At 33.0% G+C, this 16,771-nt stretch overlaps 1 protein-coding gene across 1 annotated transcript; it reads right to left on the reverse strand.

Moving 5' to 3' along the window:
* Positions 1-392: 392 nt before the first annotated feature.
* nts (neurotensin) lies at positions 393-10,560 on the reverse strand. The gene is made up of 4 exons (XM_088923750.1): positions 10,398-10,560; positions 6,540-6,601; positions 2,682-2,900; positions 393-808 (listed from the first exon to the last, which is right to left on the reverse strand). Exons 1-4 carry the CDS (start codon positions 10,456-10,458, stop codon positions 662-664), a joined length of 489 nt encoding a protein of 162 aa, XP_088779876.1. The 5' UTR covers positions 10,459-10,560; the 3' UTR covers positions 393-661.
* Between the last annotated feature and the right edge of the window lie 6,211 nt (positions 10,561-16,771).

The following is a 16,771-nucleotide window of genomic DNA, read 5'->3' on the forward strand; positions in this document are numbered from 1 at the left end:
GATAAAACCTATAATTTTCTCCTTTTCTTAATTTCAATAACACCTCTCATTTGGAGCATTACACAATGTTTTCAATGTTGGCCCATTTAATCTCCTCAAACCAAGACGGCTGTTGCTGTTTTTCTATTCCAATTAAAATCAGAAGGTCTGAGGGTCCCTTCATTATTTGTGTACATGTATATACAGAGGATGCTCTCACAAACAGCTAATTTTTACAATTATGCTATTTTAAAAATCTGCAGATGCATGCATCATTTGAAAAGTAACAATCCTGCCAATCTCTGAGTAATGATCGAAATTCATAAAAAAACATACTCCTTCAGAGACTGTATTTTACATAGCATTATTTTTATACACAAAAATGTTTGAATACTAAATAATAAATCAGCCATGTCAACAGGGAATGTTTATTGACAAATTCTGCTGCAAAATAACATACTATAACAAACAAGACAAACTCAGATAATATAATCTCTCCATAATAAAACAATTAAGTATAGAGATTTATAAAATCAAAGCTGAATACCTTGACGAAACAGACATAGAGTTTACAAGGTTAACATTGCAGCATCACTTAACACAAACAAATAATAAATAAGTGTACAATTAATACAGCCACATATTCACAAATGTATAATGTCTCTGCTAAGAAGTGAGCAGGTCAGTAAAGTGTACTTCGCTTCAGGATATATGGTCTTCTGGGTTTGTTAATGTGCAACTGTCTTTTCAAAATATATGGTGATTTCCTCTTTAGTGGCCCCTCATTCTTATAGTCTTGATCCAGATAATCTTCAGTCTTCTGATTGAACTAAAAAAAAAAGAAAACAGGCATTAGTTAAGGTTTTGTTCCCTTGATATATCAACTCCTTTCTCTCTGCCTTTTCTTGAGAAAATGCTTCAGAAAACAATACATTAAAAAAAAACTATTTAAAAACATTTTAGTAAACGTATGAATTGCAGATCATTATCTGGTCTGCACACCCCTATACGGATTACACTGATTAACCCTCTGGAAAAACTCTGTAAACTATACTAAAGGTAATTTCAGGGTAAAGGTTTCCTTGACTGTCTGCAGTACCCTTGAGAAACTAACCGGGCCATGGTATAGGTTATGTTGGACCTGGAGAGTCATCCCTTCACATTATTTTTGCTTTCCAGGGTCGCTCTGGGACCCCCTCACATATTTCATGCAAATCCAAACAAGGCTAGGCCTGGGTGCAATCCCATATATTATATATCCCCAGACACTAGTTACTGGAACTCTGGTCAATGAACCTTTCTACCAATAAACCTTTTGCTCAATATCAGGGGTCCTTAATGCTAGGGCTGCAGTTCAGACCACTTTATAGGTCTATTTAAATAGCGACAATTTAAGACTGAGGCTCAGAGTTAAGTTAATTCATTTGAGTTAATAATTTGTTTAATTTTCATATTAAGGCCACAGGTGGAAAAACGTCAAAAAAGAGCTATCAACTCAGGAGACTAGGAGATGATCTCTCCTAAAGGCTAAAGACTAATGGGAAATTGGTCTCATTTTATTTATTACGAAGATGTACAAAAGCCAACCAACTATGAATGTCTTGGTATTGATATGATCTCATATTTTTAAAAAACTTATATTTTAAGCAAAAACATTGATGTATCAGGTTTTAAAAGATTATGAGTCTCTGCATACTATGAGGATCACAGGAGCCCAGCATATTGTGATGGCATACAGTACCTTGCATGTGTAGCCTGACAAATTAGAAGAATAATGAACAAACAGCATGATTAATGATTCTGTTTTCAGCAATGGAAAGTAATGTATCACAGATTTATTTGCCATATGTTTTAATTTTTTGTTTCAAAGCCTCATTAAAAATCAGACTTGCACTGGTACCGCTAGTCACTGCTACAGATTTATCATTTCAGGATATTTACCTTCTTAACCCACTTATAATTTTTTTATCCCTGATATGTGTCCTTCTGTTCTCTGAAGTAATTTAATCAACTGATTGTAAAGTTAGAACTTACAGTGACACATCTCAGTACAAACGTGCTGATGAACTCATGTGAATTTGGGTTATTTATATTAATTAAAAATAGTATTTGCTGTATATATTAATATTAAATATACAAAAATCTAAATGAATTGCAGTTTGGTTTTACAGAATATTACTCTTCATAATTCTTCAGTTTTCATAATAGTTCTTTAACAAAATAATATTAATTGCAAAATTACTGTATAATACTGTTATTATACAGTGGCACAATGGTTAGCATTTCTGCCTCGTAGCACTGGGGTATTATCTGCTTGGACTTTGAATGTTCTCCCCGTGTACCCTCTCTTGTGCCTGTTACTTGCCAGGGATGGGCTCCAGTTCCTCCGTTACTCTGGCTTAGGTAAGGTGGTTAGTAAATGGATGGATAATACTAGAAAAAAAAGTGCTGGAAGCAACGTTTTCATGTTCATTTTAACCAAATACATGATGATTTGTGCCCTACTTCAGAACTGTACCTGAAAATACTGTGAAATATTATAATAAAACAATGAATGCATGACAAACGTAATTAATAATATGCATTGCAAAAGAATGTACATTAAAATAAAATAAAATACATTATTTTTAAATAAAAGAAACCAGTTGTCACAAATGTAATTTGTTTCCATTTACTACAGGGACTTCATTCATTTTCCTTACCTCCCCTCCGTGAAGTATTCTACACAGGTTTAGAAGCTGATAAAAGTCCGCCAATGTCTCTAAGCTGAAGCTATCTGGAAATGTTGAAATTTGTTCCCTTGAGATGAACCCCTCTTCATCACTTGTCCACACATCATCTCCTTGTCTACTTGGATCATTAATAAGCCTGCACATGTTTAGCAACGACAACTTCCAAGACGGGAGCCTTTGTTTATTCACCTGTAGCCATAAACCATAAATCTCTTATTAGCTTATTCATCAAACTGCAATGGTTTTCAGTCAATATGACAACTTCAAAGTCATACAGTTCATACAGTAGCCGTCCTAATAATAACATAACTTTTCTATTATTTTTAACTATGATAAAAAATATAAGGGTTTAAATATAGAATGTTTAGATTTTCCAATATGTTTTCACGGTCAACAAAACAAATTCAAGGTCTTTTTCAGCTAAATTAAACTGATGGCAAAAGCATGTACTGTACATATGATTATTAAAATAGCAATTTTGTTAGGTAGATTTTTTGTAGTCCAGTCTCAGAATAATGTTTTTCAGAAGTTTGAGTGGATCTTAATGAATGTGACAAAGAGATGAGATACGTAGAGTGTATTTGGCATACAGTGCTAAAGGCCCCAGGAGGGTGAACCTGGCCAGAACCCCTCACTACTGCAAATATTAAGCCAGGAAGTTACTGCATGGTTGTAGATGGGGTAGCAGGAGGGGTGTGAGAGTGATGCGTGATGGGATGTCCAGGGATGTCCTTTCTCCTAAAATTCTGTTATAAACTCCATTAAGTAAGTAGATTAATTCTGGAAGATTTGTCTGACAGAATTAAGATGTAAATCTGTGGTTTACTTTTATTTGATCGAGGTACGTGTAATTGTGGTCCGGTAATTGGAATTGACCAGACTAACCTGAAAATCCCTTTCAACACAACAATTGCTCATCTAACCACCTCGTGCAACTAATATAAAAAAAACCCAATAAATACTTGTTTTTTGAATGAAAGAAGCATTTTACATACAGTATAATCACGTCAGATTAAAAAAAAATCAGTGTGGACAGAAGAATTGTCATTTATTGGTGTAATATCAATTATGCAAAACAAAAGAAGTCCTCTAAAGATTTTCTATAATATATACGATAAAGCAAGAATTGTAAGTATTTTCCTACTTTTTTCTGCAATAGTGCTACCACTACCACATTTATTTATATTGATCACACTGTACTGTATCTATATATAATCCCAGTCCCTATAAATAGCGACTGGGAATAAATCAATTTGTAGTAGCACATCTAGGCTTCCTCTAATAAATCAACTAATATGTCCTTTTAGGTAATAAAATATAGTAATAGGAAAATTGTGTATGTTTTATTGGTATTTTATAACCTAATCCGTCACGCTGTGGTTGAAGAATTTAATGCTCAGGTGAAATAAAATATTTCATCCACCTGAGAAAAGTAAAATCCAAACTCATCACTTAATATTGACTTTCTGTTTTATAAAGTGTACCTAAATAGAATTTGCTATTGACAGGTTAGTTGAAATTTTGATTTAATTTGATTTGATTTAAAGAGATTCACAGAGCCTCCTTTTTAAGAAAATGTACAGTACAGTACATGGTTCCGAATCAGTGTTGGTGGATCATTAGGCTGTACTCTTCCCTAGTCCTACAGTATGTATCTTACCCAGAAAAATACACCATTAATGTCTCCACATGAACTGGATAATTATATAAGTTTAGAATTGTGTTTACTATTTTTAAGCAGACTTGGGGGCTCTAAGCAACACCAAAGCAGGTGAAGTAGATTAATGTAGTACTGATTACATTTAGCCATGAGTACTATTAATGTTTTATTGGCTTTAGTTGTGTATAATGTACTAGTACTGCTGTGTTACATCTCAAATATGGCTACACAAAGCGCAAGACTGAAGGTCCATCCTGGAGGACATATGGTGAAGTAATGATTATGATGATAAGCACCATAGGATTATTAAATTTGCTTATTACAGTACTCTTATTGGATTGTGTTTGTGTCACGAGGAACAAAGTTTTGCGCAGCAAGTCACGGAAATGTGATCAGAGCTGGAACATAGTGCGTTTCAGTATGCAAAATCTTTTTTTATCTCACGTTTTACATTCTGCAATGAGGAATAAGGAAGACTTGCTTGCTTTACTTCAAATATGTACATTAACTCATTTCATAATATGGTGAAACCTACATGCAAATAATTATCCACAAATGCCACGATCAGGAGGTGATCATGAGAAAAGGGGTCTCTATCTAAATTTTTTGGTAAAAATGAGCAATTAATATTCTGTATGAAATAGAAAGCTCAAAGGACTTAACACGTGCTCATTTTTCCAAAAGAAAAAAAATCTAAAACAACAGTGGAGCATAATAACTCTGTTGCATGCATGTCTAATACATAATATATACAATAGTATCTGCTCTCTATTAAGAAGATGAAAATATTGATATACGACCCTTTATTTTTAAAAGTTCATGGAACTACAGTACTATTAAGATGTTTTTTTCCCTTCTTTCTCGTAAAACTAAATCTATAGCATTAAATCACTTTTTTATCACATTTTAATCTAAAGATATTGTACTACAGGTCCTTTATATTAACATCAGAATCACCAAGACAATAAAATTACATCTGCATAAAATTCTCCCTCTGGCACAATATCCATTCTAGTGAAGACCAATAATTCCTTTAAATCGTTAGATGTCAATTTCTTCATGAGCAATTAGGAACACAGCACTGCCACAGAAATTTTAGGTGGATTTGTTTAGAAATTGTTCATCTGATTAAATTTGTTCTCCTCATGAAAGCTAATACTGCATGCACATTTAGCAAATGGCTTAACCCCTATTATCCCTTTTCATAATGGTTTCAAGTCACTCAAAAATATAAAATCTTAGGTATTTGGTATGGCTAAATATTTTACCTACAAAACCTATGGTGCTTATACTTATCTGTTCACTCATAAATATCACAAAATTTTGAATGGAAAAGTAATAATTATGCAATCTAACATGAAGCACTGTTACATAATTATCTTATTTGTTGTACAGAACATCATATTTGCAAAATGTTAAGGATTTTCTTACATGCACATTGATACAGTTCATGTATCAGTATTCTATTGACAAAAATGAACAAAAGTACTTTTGCTGTCCTTAAATTGTGAACACTGTGAATACCTGTGGTCTGAGTATTTAATTTCTTCAGGTCTGTTTAAGTAACTGCTATGACTTACTGTGAAAAAATTGAAGGTCTATCTCTTAATAAAGAGATAACTTGGTTTGTCTCAAACAGAAAATATGTCATAATTTACATATATTGAAAAAGAAAATATTCTGACACATCTCTTATTGAAGATATTAAACGTGATATTAGTTCTACAATACCTTTGAAATTGTATTCTCACTTTACCTTTCTCAGGAACGGTATGCATTTTTAAAATTTCATTCCATTTTGCCATCTCTACAGATTGACATGATAAGGTTAGGTTTTCGTTTTGCTACAAAAGGTCCTTTTCAGCCAGAAGGAAATTAATTTAAAATAAAGTTGTCTTAGCCCACTTGCTTTTACAAACTGGCCAACAATACAGACCACAAAGCATTTCCACTTTCAAGATTGATTTTTCTCTTTAATGTCTGTTATGGACTATATAACCACCACACAATGAATGAAGAGGTGCAGATGATTTACTGTATTTACAAGGGAAAGAGTGTTTGGAGATTACATGAAAGAGCCGTACCAAACTGAAATATGGGTGGAGTGGCAGAAACTACTTTGTATTTGGCAGTTTGAGGCCTCAATCTGGAAATGTAAAGATACATACCTTTGTCGTGTAGAGACTGTTCAGTAACTCCTCTTCTATCATTTTCATTTCCTGGTCAGAGTCTGCAGTAACAACAAACAAAAATATTTGCTTTTTATTGGCAACAAAATGAAAAATATTAAATTATCCCCTTTTAGCGGTGTAATAGTAAGATTAAGGGTGCAATAACATTGTCTCAACTGGGTTTTAGTCCCACAACCTTCCATTTACAAGGATTGCCAAAATAATAAATGATACTGACATAGCACGGACAGCTGGTTTCAAACTTGAGAGGTCCTCTCTATAATACAAGCAAATCCATGCCAAGCTTGTAAGGCATGTGGAGATCTCCTACCCTCTAATGTTCCTCCTGGCAAACCTGTTCTTTAATAATCCAGTTCTGCATACAGTTGACACAGTGCAGGTCTAACAAGCTGATTCAGAGTACAATAATAATATAGAAAGGGGAGCCACTTAACCTCAGAACCTAATTAATTAGTTTTATACTGGTAACATTGATCATTCTTATTCCTGTGTGGCTCTTTGGTGATAAAGAGGATTTTCTAATCTTCTCACATCTAGTTTAAAAGCTTGCAGCACAAGGGCTTAACATACTATAAACCTTGTGAAATGTGTTATACAGTAAATGGCTTTTAACCTAATGTGATAATTTTACAAACTTTATTTAGACCCTATATTGTGTTCAAGAGCATGCAGTAAAGATTCAGTAGATGCAGATAGCTAGGATTTAATCTCATAAACTATTATCTACAAACATAACAAACATTTTCAAGATAAATTTCTTACACTATGTCAAAGGTATAGCATTCAGTCTTTTGAAACACCTAGGCATACAAACCATATGCCACATTTACGTTTTTTGCCTTTGTTTTACATTAGTGTTGCACTTTATATCTGAGGAGTAACAACTTTATATCTGAAGAGTAACAAGTCACCTGGTGAGCAAAAATTTGAATGTGTTCCATCTTGACTTGGCCACTTGGCCATTCTCCTGCTAAAGAAGAATAATTTATTGATTATTGTTTTCATTGCTTTGTTTGTCTGCGTTACCAGAGTGTAAACCTCTTATCCCAGCTGTCATTGTATTCTTCATTGAGTTATCTAGATACCTAAAAGTTGTTGTGTTTAATTTCATGCATACAGTACTTGAGTAAGACCCTAGTAGGTAGTTTGTTAAAACTTATTAATAGCAGTCATGGTCAAGTTCCTGAAATTTGCTTTGAAACAAACAAGCCACTAGTCACTAATTTTATGCGTTTTACTTAGTAAACCTACCCTAAGTAAAACTTCATGATTTAGACCGTGATAAGAAATAAATATTATGATTTTTATTATGATCTTATTATCAAAAATGGTGAAATGTTCCAGCAAAATAATATTTTCCCTTAATTATAATTTACCTGCTTATCCAAGGGAAACAAAATGCCATAATTGTTTTGCCCTAATTGGGGAAAATATATATATTTTAATTATATATATGTATTTAATATGTGATATTACCATTTTCAAAAATAATTACATCCCATTTAATGTAATGTTGAAACAACACGACAAAAAAAAATAGTATATAAAAAAGTATTGCTTTCAACAAAAATGTTTAAAGTGCTTGAGCAAGGGCCATAAAAATAGCCCAAAACATCCTTAGTCCCTTGGAATTTTTAACAGTTGGTGATTGAATTTGAAGTAATATTCAGAGAGACAAATTAAAGGCACTCTTAACTTGGCTATTAAAGATCTTTTTCTTTACAAATGTAATACAGAAAGTTTTATACTACAATATAACATTTTGTTCACTACACAATTCACTCAATATTCATTATGAGTTTGGGGGATTTAGTGATCATTTGATCAATATAATTTCTAACAGAGATATTTAATTCATTATATAGTGTTTCTTCCTTATTTCATTCATTATAAAAGTGACTTGTAGTCATTATTTTAAATTATTTCCATAGTTCCAAGTTATGTACTTTTCATAAATCAATCCAATATGTGTTCTAAAATTGGATTCTAGGATATCTAATGTGGGTGGCATGGTAGTGGAGTGATTAGCATTGCTGCCTAGCAGTGCTGGGGTCCTGGGTTCAATTCCTGGGATGTTCTCTGTGTTTATATGGGTTTGCTCTGGGTGCTCCAGTTTCCTTTCACAGTTCAAAGATATACTGGTAGATTAATTGGCTTCTGGGAAAATTGGCTCTGGTGTGTGTGTGTGTTTGTTTGTTTGTCCTGTCATAGACTGGTGTCCTGCCCAGGGTGTATCCTGCTTTGTTTCCGTTTCTTGCCAGGATTGGCTCCAGCTCCTTCACAACCCTGTATTGAAAAAAGTGGTTAGAAAATGAATGGATGGATAGCTGTTGTAATTCATAATATTGGTAGTTGTGTTGATGTCAAAGGTTTGATTCAGTTTTGAAAATAGCAGAAAATAAACAGCAAATATGAGGTTCACAAGAAAGGTGAAAGCATGGAAAGGGATCCAATCAAATTTTGAGATATCAGCACTTAAAGTACTGATATCTGTATGTAAAAACCATTATTCTAATGATTTTTTTTGGTAGAAACATGTCTTCAGAAATCAGAAATTACTTCTGATCATGCAACAATTTTGAAGGATTTTGATAAGCATTTATGTGATGAATTTCACTTCATAACATAATGTAACTTGAACTGAAAAAAATAACTACTTTTATTTAACAGTAGAATTAATTGACATCTTTATAAGCACATTTTCTCATTATTTATTTTGCAGCATTGTACATTTCAATGTATTTTTTCTTAATGTCACATTGTTAACAATAATTTTCATACTTCTACAACATACAACATCACATTTTTTTCTTATTAAGAGTTGAAAGTTTTGTATTTAAGTTTAATTTAAAAATAAGAGTTTTCCAGAAAACTCAACATTTTAACTTATTTTTTCAGCTTTTTTTTTCTTTTTCTCAAATTATTTCTTGTGAAATAATTCTACCATTATAATATGTCTTCAGTGGATTCATCCTTTATTACTAAGGTTTCCATATGTGTATTCTATGTTACTTTCTTCAATACTTTGGAAAGACCAGTTTCCATAACAAAGTTTTTATATCAGTGTAAATACAAAATCCGAAGAGACTTAATGTGTAAAAACAATACACTCTCTTCTGTGTACATCCTACCCTGCAATATAAAGTATAAATATAGCAAATGTGAGACCTGATTAATAGCAGAGATGTGTATTTAGATTTGTACAACATTAAATATTCTTCTCACATGCTAAAAATAATATTGGTACTGTATCTGTCTACGAGTCTGTTTGTTAAGGAAAAGTAATTTTATGTACTGCATTGTTTATATGAAAAAACAGTTCTTTAAAGTAATTTCAGATAAATGTTTTTCTTAATCTTTTTATGTAAATGTAATATTCTTTCAGTTGTTTGTTTTACATTACATTACATTGCATTGCATTGCAACTGAACCTAGTCTTGTTTTCTAATCTGTTTCTAGTGTTTTTTTTTATTATTAACTATAAATATTTGATAAAAGTAGAAGAAAATAGCAAAGACAAAGTGTTTTACATAACCAAGGATCTATAGGGAAAGTTATGGTGAAATGTAGCTTCCCACAGATGATAATGACAATCACAACTACTTGTAATATTTGAACCACAAGTAGTAGCATCAGTAGCAATAGTGGTAGTGATGGTACACATCAAGACACATAATGAAAAAACACATTAAAAGCTTACAATCTCAGAATATTAACACTGATAAAAGAAAACACTGTTTCAACTGTTTTTATATTATCTCAGACCAGACACCTACTGTAAATCTTGCCTCTGTAGCCTTTGCCTGCTGCAGTAAATAAATTAGCGACACCCACCTGAGCACATCCCATCAGAAGCCGCAAAGAGGAGCACCAGACAAATAAGTTGAAATCTCATCGTGTGAACTCCAAGTTATTTTCTGTCTAAATAATGATGAAGTCCATATGGAAAGGATCAGGAGAGAACTAAAACACTCTCCTTGTGCTTGGGTGCAGAATAAGGAGCTCAGGATTCCATTCACTCAGTATATAGGCAGCTGCATGATGTCATGAAGACACTCCACCCCCTCTACTACCCAAATTCAAGAAAGGCGTCATTCATTAAATGTATTGCGCATTGTCTCTTGGATAAGCAGGCAGATCTGCCCTTTGATAACTGAAATTAATATCATTATGAAACTTAAATCAATTTTTTTTTAATCTAACTATACTGTATGTGATCTTTCTGTGGAAATGTAACACCATTTTTTTTATTTTTTCACAAGAATGTGAAAAAGAAAAGACACAATGCTAGCCACTACTCACTCAGTTCAATCAATGTCAGCCTTAGATCATTAATCATTTGGCAGAATCTTATTGACTGACAAAAAGGAAGCATTTCAGCAATTTGCATGCAATGCTAAGGATAGATTACAAATTTTGTCTAGCTGGTCATTAAGAAACATAAGCAAGAAAAGCAACATCTTGCTTCTAGATAATGCCAAATCTTGCCATGATCATTGAAATATACACCTTGTTAGTTCTGTGTGAAAGAAGGGTTTAAAACATCACGGAGAAGAAGAGAGATACCTGAAGCAGTCACAAGGGTGAATACAAATTTGGGAATATAAAGAATTCTATAAAGAGGCTGCATGTCCCACAAGCTCCTGGTTGTGTTTAACTGTATGTACAGAATGTAGAATGATTCAGACATCTTATATGTTTACAGTTATACAGTATATGCACAATATCTGATACTGTATCTAGTATAATTATTGTATACTGATAAAAACTATTAAAAAAAACTACTTACAGTATAAGCACAGGTAGTGCTACAGGACTTGTAAGAAATATGTGAATAGCCTCTTTTCACTACCCTAAAATCTCCATTCCAACAAGTCTTAATCAGCCGTCTTATAAGCCTTTAAGAAACGTTCAACAGTGTTGCAAAAATTATGATGGAGTTTACATTTCTATGCATTATGTTTTGTGGAATCTCCACTGAATGTCTTGGGTAAGTTGCTGAATTACAGTATTTTTCAAAGTCTATTACTTGAAATGTATATTGTATCTAAATGTATTCTTTAATGTTAAGGATGAGTGTAGGATTTACAGTTTTTAAACAGATGCCACTTCTATACTATTAATAATTTTGATATAGGAGTCACAACATATGGGAACCAAGAAGCTCTAATATTAGAATGAACATCAAATGTAATAGTAGAGAATGGAAGTATACTTATTTTATTGTCACGGGTTAGTATTGGCAGAGTGCAGTGCTTTGTATGAGGTATAATGCTGTACAAGTTCAGTAAAGATCTCAGTAAAATGTAGAGAGCAGGCATTGGAAAGCATTGTCATATCTTTCATGTATAATGCAGAAGATATTTTATGTGAATTGTAATAATTTGCCATATATATTCCTTCTATTATACATTATATTTAATGCTAATATTTCAGCATTTCTCTACAAAAAGGTGCTTATGACCAGAACTTTATTTAAAAAATAAAAACAAGACCAAGAGCAAGTGCAAGATGACTCTATTTCACACAGCCCTGTCAATGATCAAACAATAGTATTCCACTTTCTAGAACTCATGATTGTGGTTAATTGTATGCAATATCAAAAGAACCCATCTCAGGTTCAGCCCAAATTCATCTGGTGCCAAGGATATCAGGCTTCCAGTTTTCTCATACTGGTAGTGGGCATGTTGTGTTAAGAGCAGACTGTGAAAGAATAGATTCTGCAAAAGTACTGCAACTGCATATTTTATTTACATGGGATTAATAAAACGTGTCATTTTTCTCTTTTTAGTATATTTTTATTGTGCTAAAACCTAAAATCACCTACGTAAATTAAGACATAACTGCTATAATAGTAACTCCCTATGGGTTATTCACTTCTGAATAGCCTAACTATCTGGACTGACTTGACAATGAAAAAAACATATATCTTTAATTGTCACCAACAATAAACTAATTTGTATGATATAAAAGAATAATTTGTTTCATATTCAAAATAATTATTTGACACCTGACATTAGCTATTGCAGATAACAAGATACCCACTGGTCGTCTCCCTTGAGCAAAGGGTTACGTTTACACGTTCATCTACTGTAGTGTGACGTTAACGCAACGAATTTAATAGGATGGTGAATGTCTAGATTAACTTCAGAGAGAAGGAAAAGGAGATAAAGCTATTGAGCAATATCTGTTCCTTTATATCCTGTATGTTTGAATTTTACATGATGAATTAACACTACCAATTGTATCATTGCAAAAACGGAACAAGATAGTGAAAGACAATTGTCCTTATTTAAAGTTTTACATTATATTCTGTTTAATAATGCGATTTTATCAAATACATACGAGCGTATCACGATGTATTATATTTTTTTCTCAGTTGTCCAATAAAATATGTAATGTGTACTGATCTGGTTAGAGGCAGTGAAGAGAACTTGTTCACGTTAAATCGGAAAATTATGAAACAGGAGTGTTTTGCTGTTCAGGGTGGTTACTACTACCAAAGACGTTTTTTTTTTAGAAAATGTTGATCAGCGTTTCAAAAGGGTGTACAGAATTTGACTCTTTTGTGCCATCGCTTGGAAATCCGTGCAACTGTTTTTCTAAATGTTGGCATTCAGAAATGAATTACAGTATGTACGGTATAAAAATGCCAGCAATTGATCAAACATTTCAGTTACAATAAAATGAACACGCATTCTAGATGTCTGTTGGGCCTTCCTGTGCCACGGCAAATACTGTTCGTTCTTATGACCATAAGAAAGGTTACCAACGAAAGGTATCCTTACGGCCCATCTAGTCCGTTTGGTACATTAGTATTTAATTGATCGAATTATCTCATCCGGCTGTTTCAGGAACCAGGGTATTGGCTTTAACAACATGGCTTCATCCATGCTCCTACAACTCTTTGGGTAAAGATGTACCTCCTGTTCTTCATTTTTGATGCACTTCCACCATGTTTCCTCTTTTGTTTGGCTGACTTTGTCAATTCTGAGGATTTTTAAATACTTGTATGAGGTGAGTTGAAATCTAAAACGGCTCGTTGAACACTAAAAGACGATTACGTATGCACCTGATGCAAGATTGAAAAAATCCAAGGGAAAATATTCATGTATTTACATGCAAAGTAAATAGTTGGATAAACGATCACACATTTAATCTGTTTAGGCTAGTACTGTATAATTCATGGCTCTGATAAAATAACTTGCCAACCCTTATAAATGTCAAAATTATGTATTGGTGCAGAAAATAACACATGAAGACAAATAGTAAAACATATTTTCAAGAAGATTTATAGAATAAGTTACGTTTGACTAACATTAACAACATCTTGTCCTACACGTATTATAGTCTGTCAATATTAACAAGGAGAGCCAACCCTGCAGGCACAGGTCGCAAAGTCGTAGCACAGACCGGACGTGACAAGTGCTTATTGCATAGCACAGAGGGCAATTACTAAATACTAATTATTATATCATAATAATCAAGTTTATTATATAATTAACTTGGGACAGTGTGTTTGGAATGTGGGAGGAAACCGGATTACCTGAGCAAAACCCATGCTAACGCGTGCATGAACACTCAAATACGAATGCAGAACACATGTAATTCAAAACAACAGCGTAGAAGACGACGATGATTTTCTGTCATTCAGAAAAACTTAAAAATTAAATTATCACTGAATGAATAAGGGTGTCTGCTAAGCAGATAAACAAATTATGACTTCATCATTTATGTAAAAAAATGCATGAAAGATGTAAACATGATTGCCCTCAAGTGTTGCAGATCAGCTGCCTCCAAGTTCCATGCAAAGAAAAAAGTAAATTGTTATTCAAAGTCCAAAACATAAATTCACAAAATTCTTTGGACTTTGAATATTCTAAAGTTTTAGTAAAAGTTTGATTTCTCATACTAAAATATTACTTTCGAATGATGCGAATGATAACAAATGCTTGATGATAAAGTCTTAAAAATCAATAAGAGCATTTGTTTTTACTGATACTCCCATCAATTTCGCTTGCCTTGTTGAAGTCTTTATCAAAATGGGCTGATGTAACATACATCCATACCCTTGTGTTTCTTATAGTACTGTATTTCTACCTTGTTTTGAACGTGGCAACGTGGCAGTGATTATTTGTAGATTATGTGATTATCTTTAAGGCTTTTAATAAAGATATCCACCTTATTACATAGTCCTTGTCTCCACAGTCCATTTTTATGGATCAATACTTTTTTATGACTATGCATTTGAAGAACAGGTTAAACAAGGATGTACGAGGACTGTAGTGTACTAATTCGAAATATTTTTTTTTTGCATAACGCCACCTTCAGTGTAGGAATGGGACGGGCTACCAAAGTACAACTAAACCAAAGAGAGAACAAAGTTAACAGTTCAAGTCCTCCCCCACCTTCAGTCTAGTCTTTCACTGCTATGAACTGTACGGGCTACAGTCAAATCATGCTCCTTGTTTAACATCTCCTGGGATTTTTGTAGTCTTTCAAGTTACCATGGCTCCTTTTGGAAGGAATTTCTTAAAAGCGCGCCTGAAAAATAGGTAATTTATTCCTTCGAATTTTTCCCTTTATTGAACTATTGACCGCTTCACTATTGTACTTTAACGCAGCTAATTATTGAACTTGAAAGCTGGTTTATTCGCCGTTACTTTCTCGCTCTCAAACTGCTATCCGTAAACCTGAACCGTGAAGTTCTTCCTGAAATGTTAATGTATGTGCCTTGTTCAAGGTAAATTCCTGGACAGGCTTTGTGTGTGCTTGACTCAAATACTAGCAATGAACTTCCAAAGTGTGTCTTCGACGGAGGTTGGTAAATTATGATTTGCCCCTTCTTTGCTAGTTTTCCTGATCATTAGTAACATTTTAGTTTTAGTTGTGCGTGTGTAGGTAAGGGTTAAGCGTTTCCATCAAAATCTCTGCGACACGAAATCCCAGTCAGATGTGTTACTATACTATTAACGTCGAAAAGATGTTCAAGCTTTAAGCAAATGAATGAGTCCCTATTTCCACAATTAGAATGTGTATCAAAACACTTTAAATGACTTTAGAAACTTAAGTTACACATGGTCCTTCAAGTTAACGAAATACTGCACTTCTAGCTAAAATATTTATTTTACTTCAACTGCACGCATTTCTACGAACCCCTTGATAAAATTCCTGTTTGTATTTGATATTACTTAATACAGAATGAAGGGAAATGTTTTGTTAACTTAGTAAGTAAACTGATCGCGTTACATAACGATACATTTAATATTGTTGTTGTATCCAGTAAAGTAAATGTTTTTGGTCGTTGTTCCAAATTTTCGAAGCTGACGTAGCCAATTACCCAGGGCTTGTAAAGCGCCTGTTGAACAGAATTTGAAAATCAAAGAGATTTTCAGAGATCAGCATTTTATACAATGTTTATCCCTTAAGCGCGACATAATTACAGATGCGTGGTGTTGCGTGTTTAATTCTGTAGTTTGAAAACTCATTACACTTCATGACAAACTAATTCGTCATACCGTTGTTATGCTAGAACTATAATGCGAGTCATGACTTTGAATTTTGGGATTCCCCTCACCAATCTTGTGTTTCAATTATTTTATACTCATGGGCATACAAAATGGTAATAGAGTAACTTAGATAAACAGAATATTTATCTTGTCACGATGAAACATTGCGTGACTAATGATGGAATATTAAAAAAAATAATTGCTTAAATTAAGGTAACCATAAAGATAAAGCTAAATTGAATAGGTTTAACAAAAATCATATTAAAGCTCTTTTTTATCAGCATTTGGCAGTCTAAAAATACATTGACTTGAGTTTATGAAATTCTACTTAAAAATGCTATTGTTATGATAGTTTTATTATTATCATTCTTAATTATTCCGATCATGTGCTATTAAGACATTTTAAAATACAGTTCTGAAGTACTTTTTATCAAATATTTAATATTATCTGCTGCAAAGACAAAGCTAGTGCAATAATTCATATGTCCGGTTAGGAGTGCTATAAAGAAGAATAGCAGACATTCTAAAATATTTAGACATATTTAATGTAGTGCAACAATTGATTTAATAATTTTCCATTGTATTGGGTGCTATTAATTCTTAATGATCTTTCTGATAAAATGGAGTTCTAGGAGGAAAAAATGTGATCATGTGACTTACAAACTCCATTTGTGGGTAATTTCCTGCGTTATCAATAGG

The sequence above is a fragment of the Atractosteus spatula genome, chromosome 8 (assembly GCF_055471065.1).
Source record: "Atractosteus spatula isolate fAtrSpa1 chromosome 8, fAtrSpa1.hap1, whole genome shotgun sequence".
NCBI lineage: Eukaryota > Metazoa > Chordata > Actinopteri > Semionotiformes > Lepisosteidae > Atractosteus > Atractosteus spatula.

What these genes read in the sequence shown, in the direction of transcription:
- nts (XM_088923750.1), bottom strand. Translation starts at nt 10,458, where the DNA reads ATGAGATTTCAACTTATTTGTCTGGTGCTCCTCTTTGCGGCTTCTGAT. An exon ending in ACAGTCTCTACACGACAAAG is followed by an intron (nt 2,901 to 6,539) that starts GTATGTATCTTT and finishes TTATGGCTACAG; the next exon opens with GTGAATAAACAAAGGCTCCC. An exon ending in GAATACTTCACGGAGGGGAG is followed by an intron (nt 809 to 2,681) that starts GTAAGGAAAATG and finishes TTTTTTTTTTAG; the next exon opens with TTCAATCAGAAGACTGAAGA.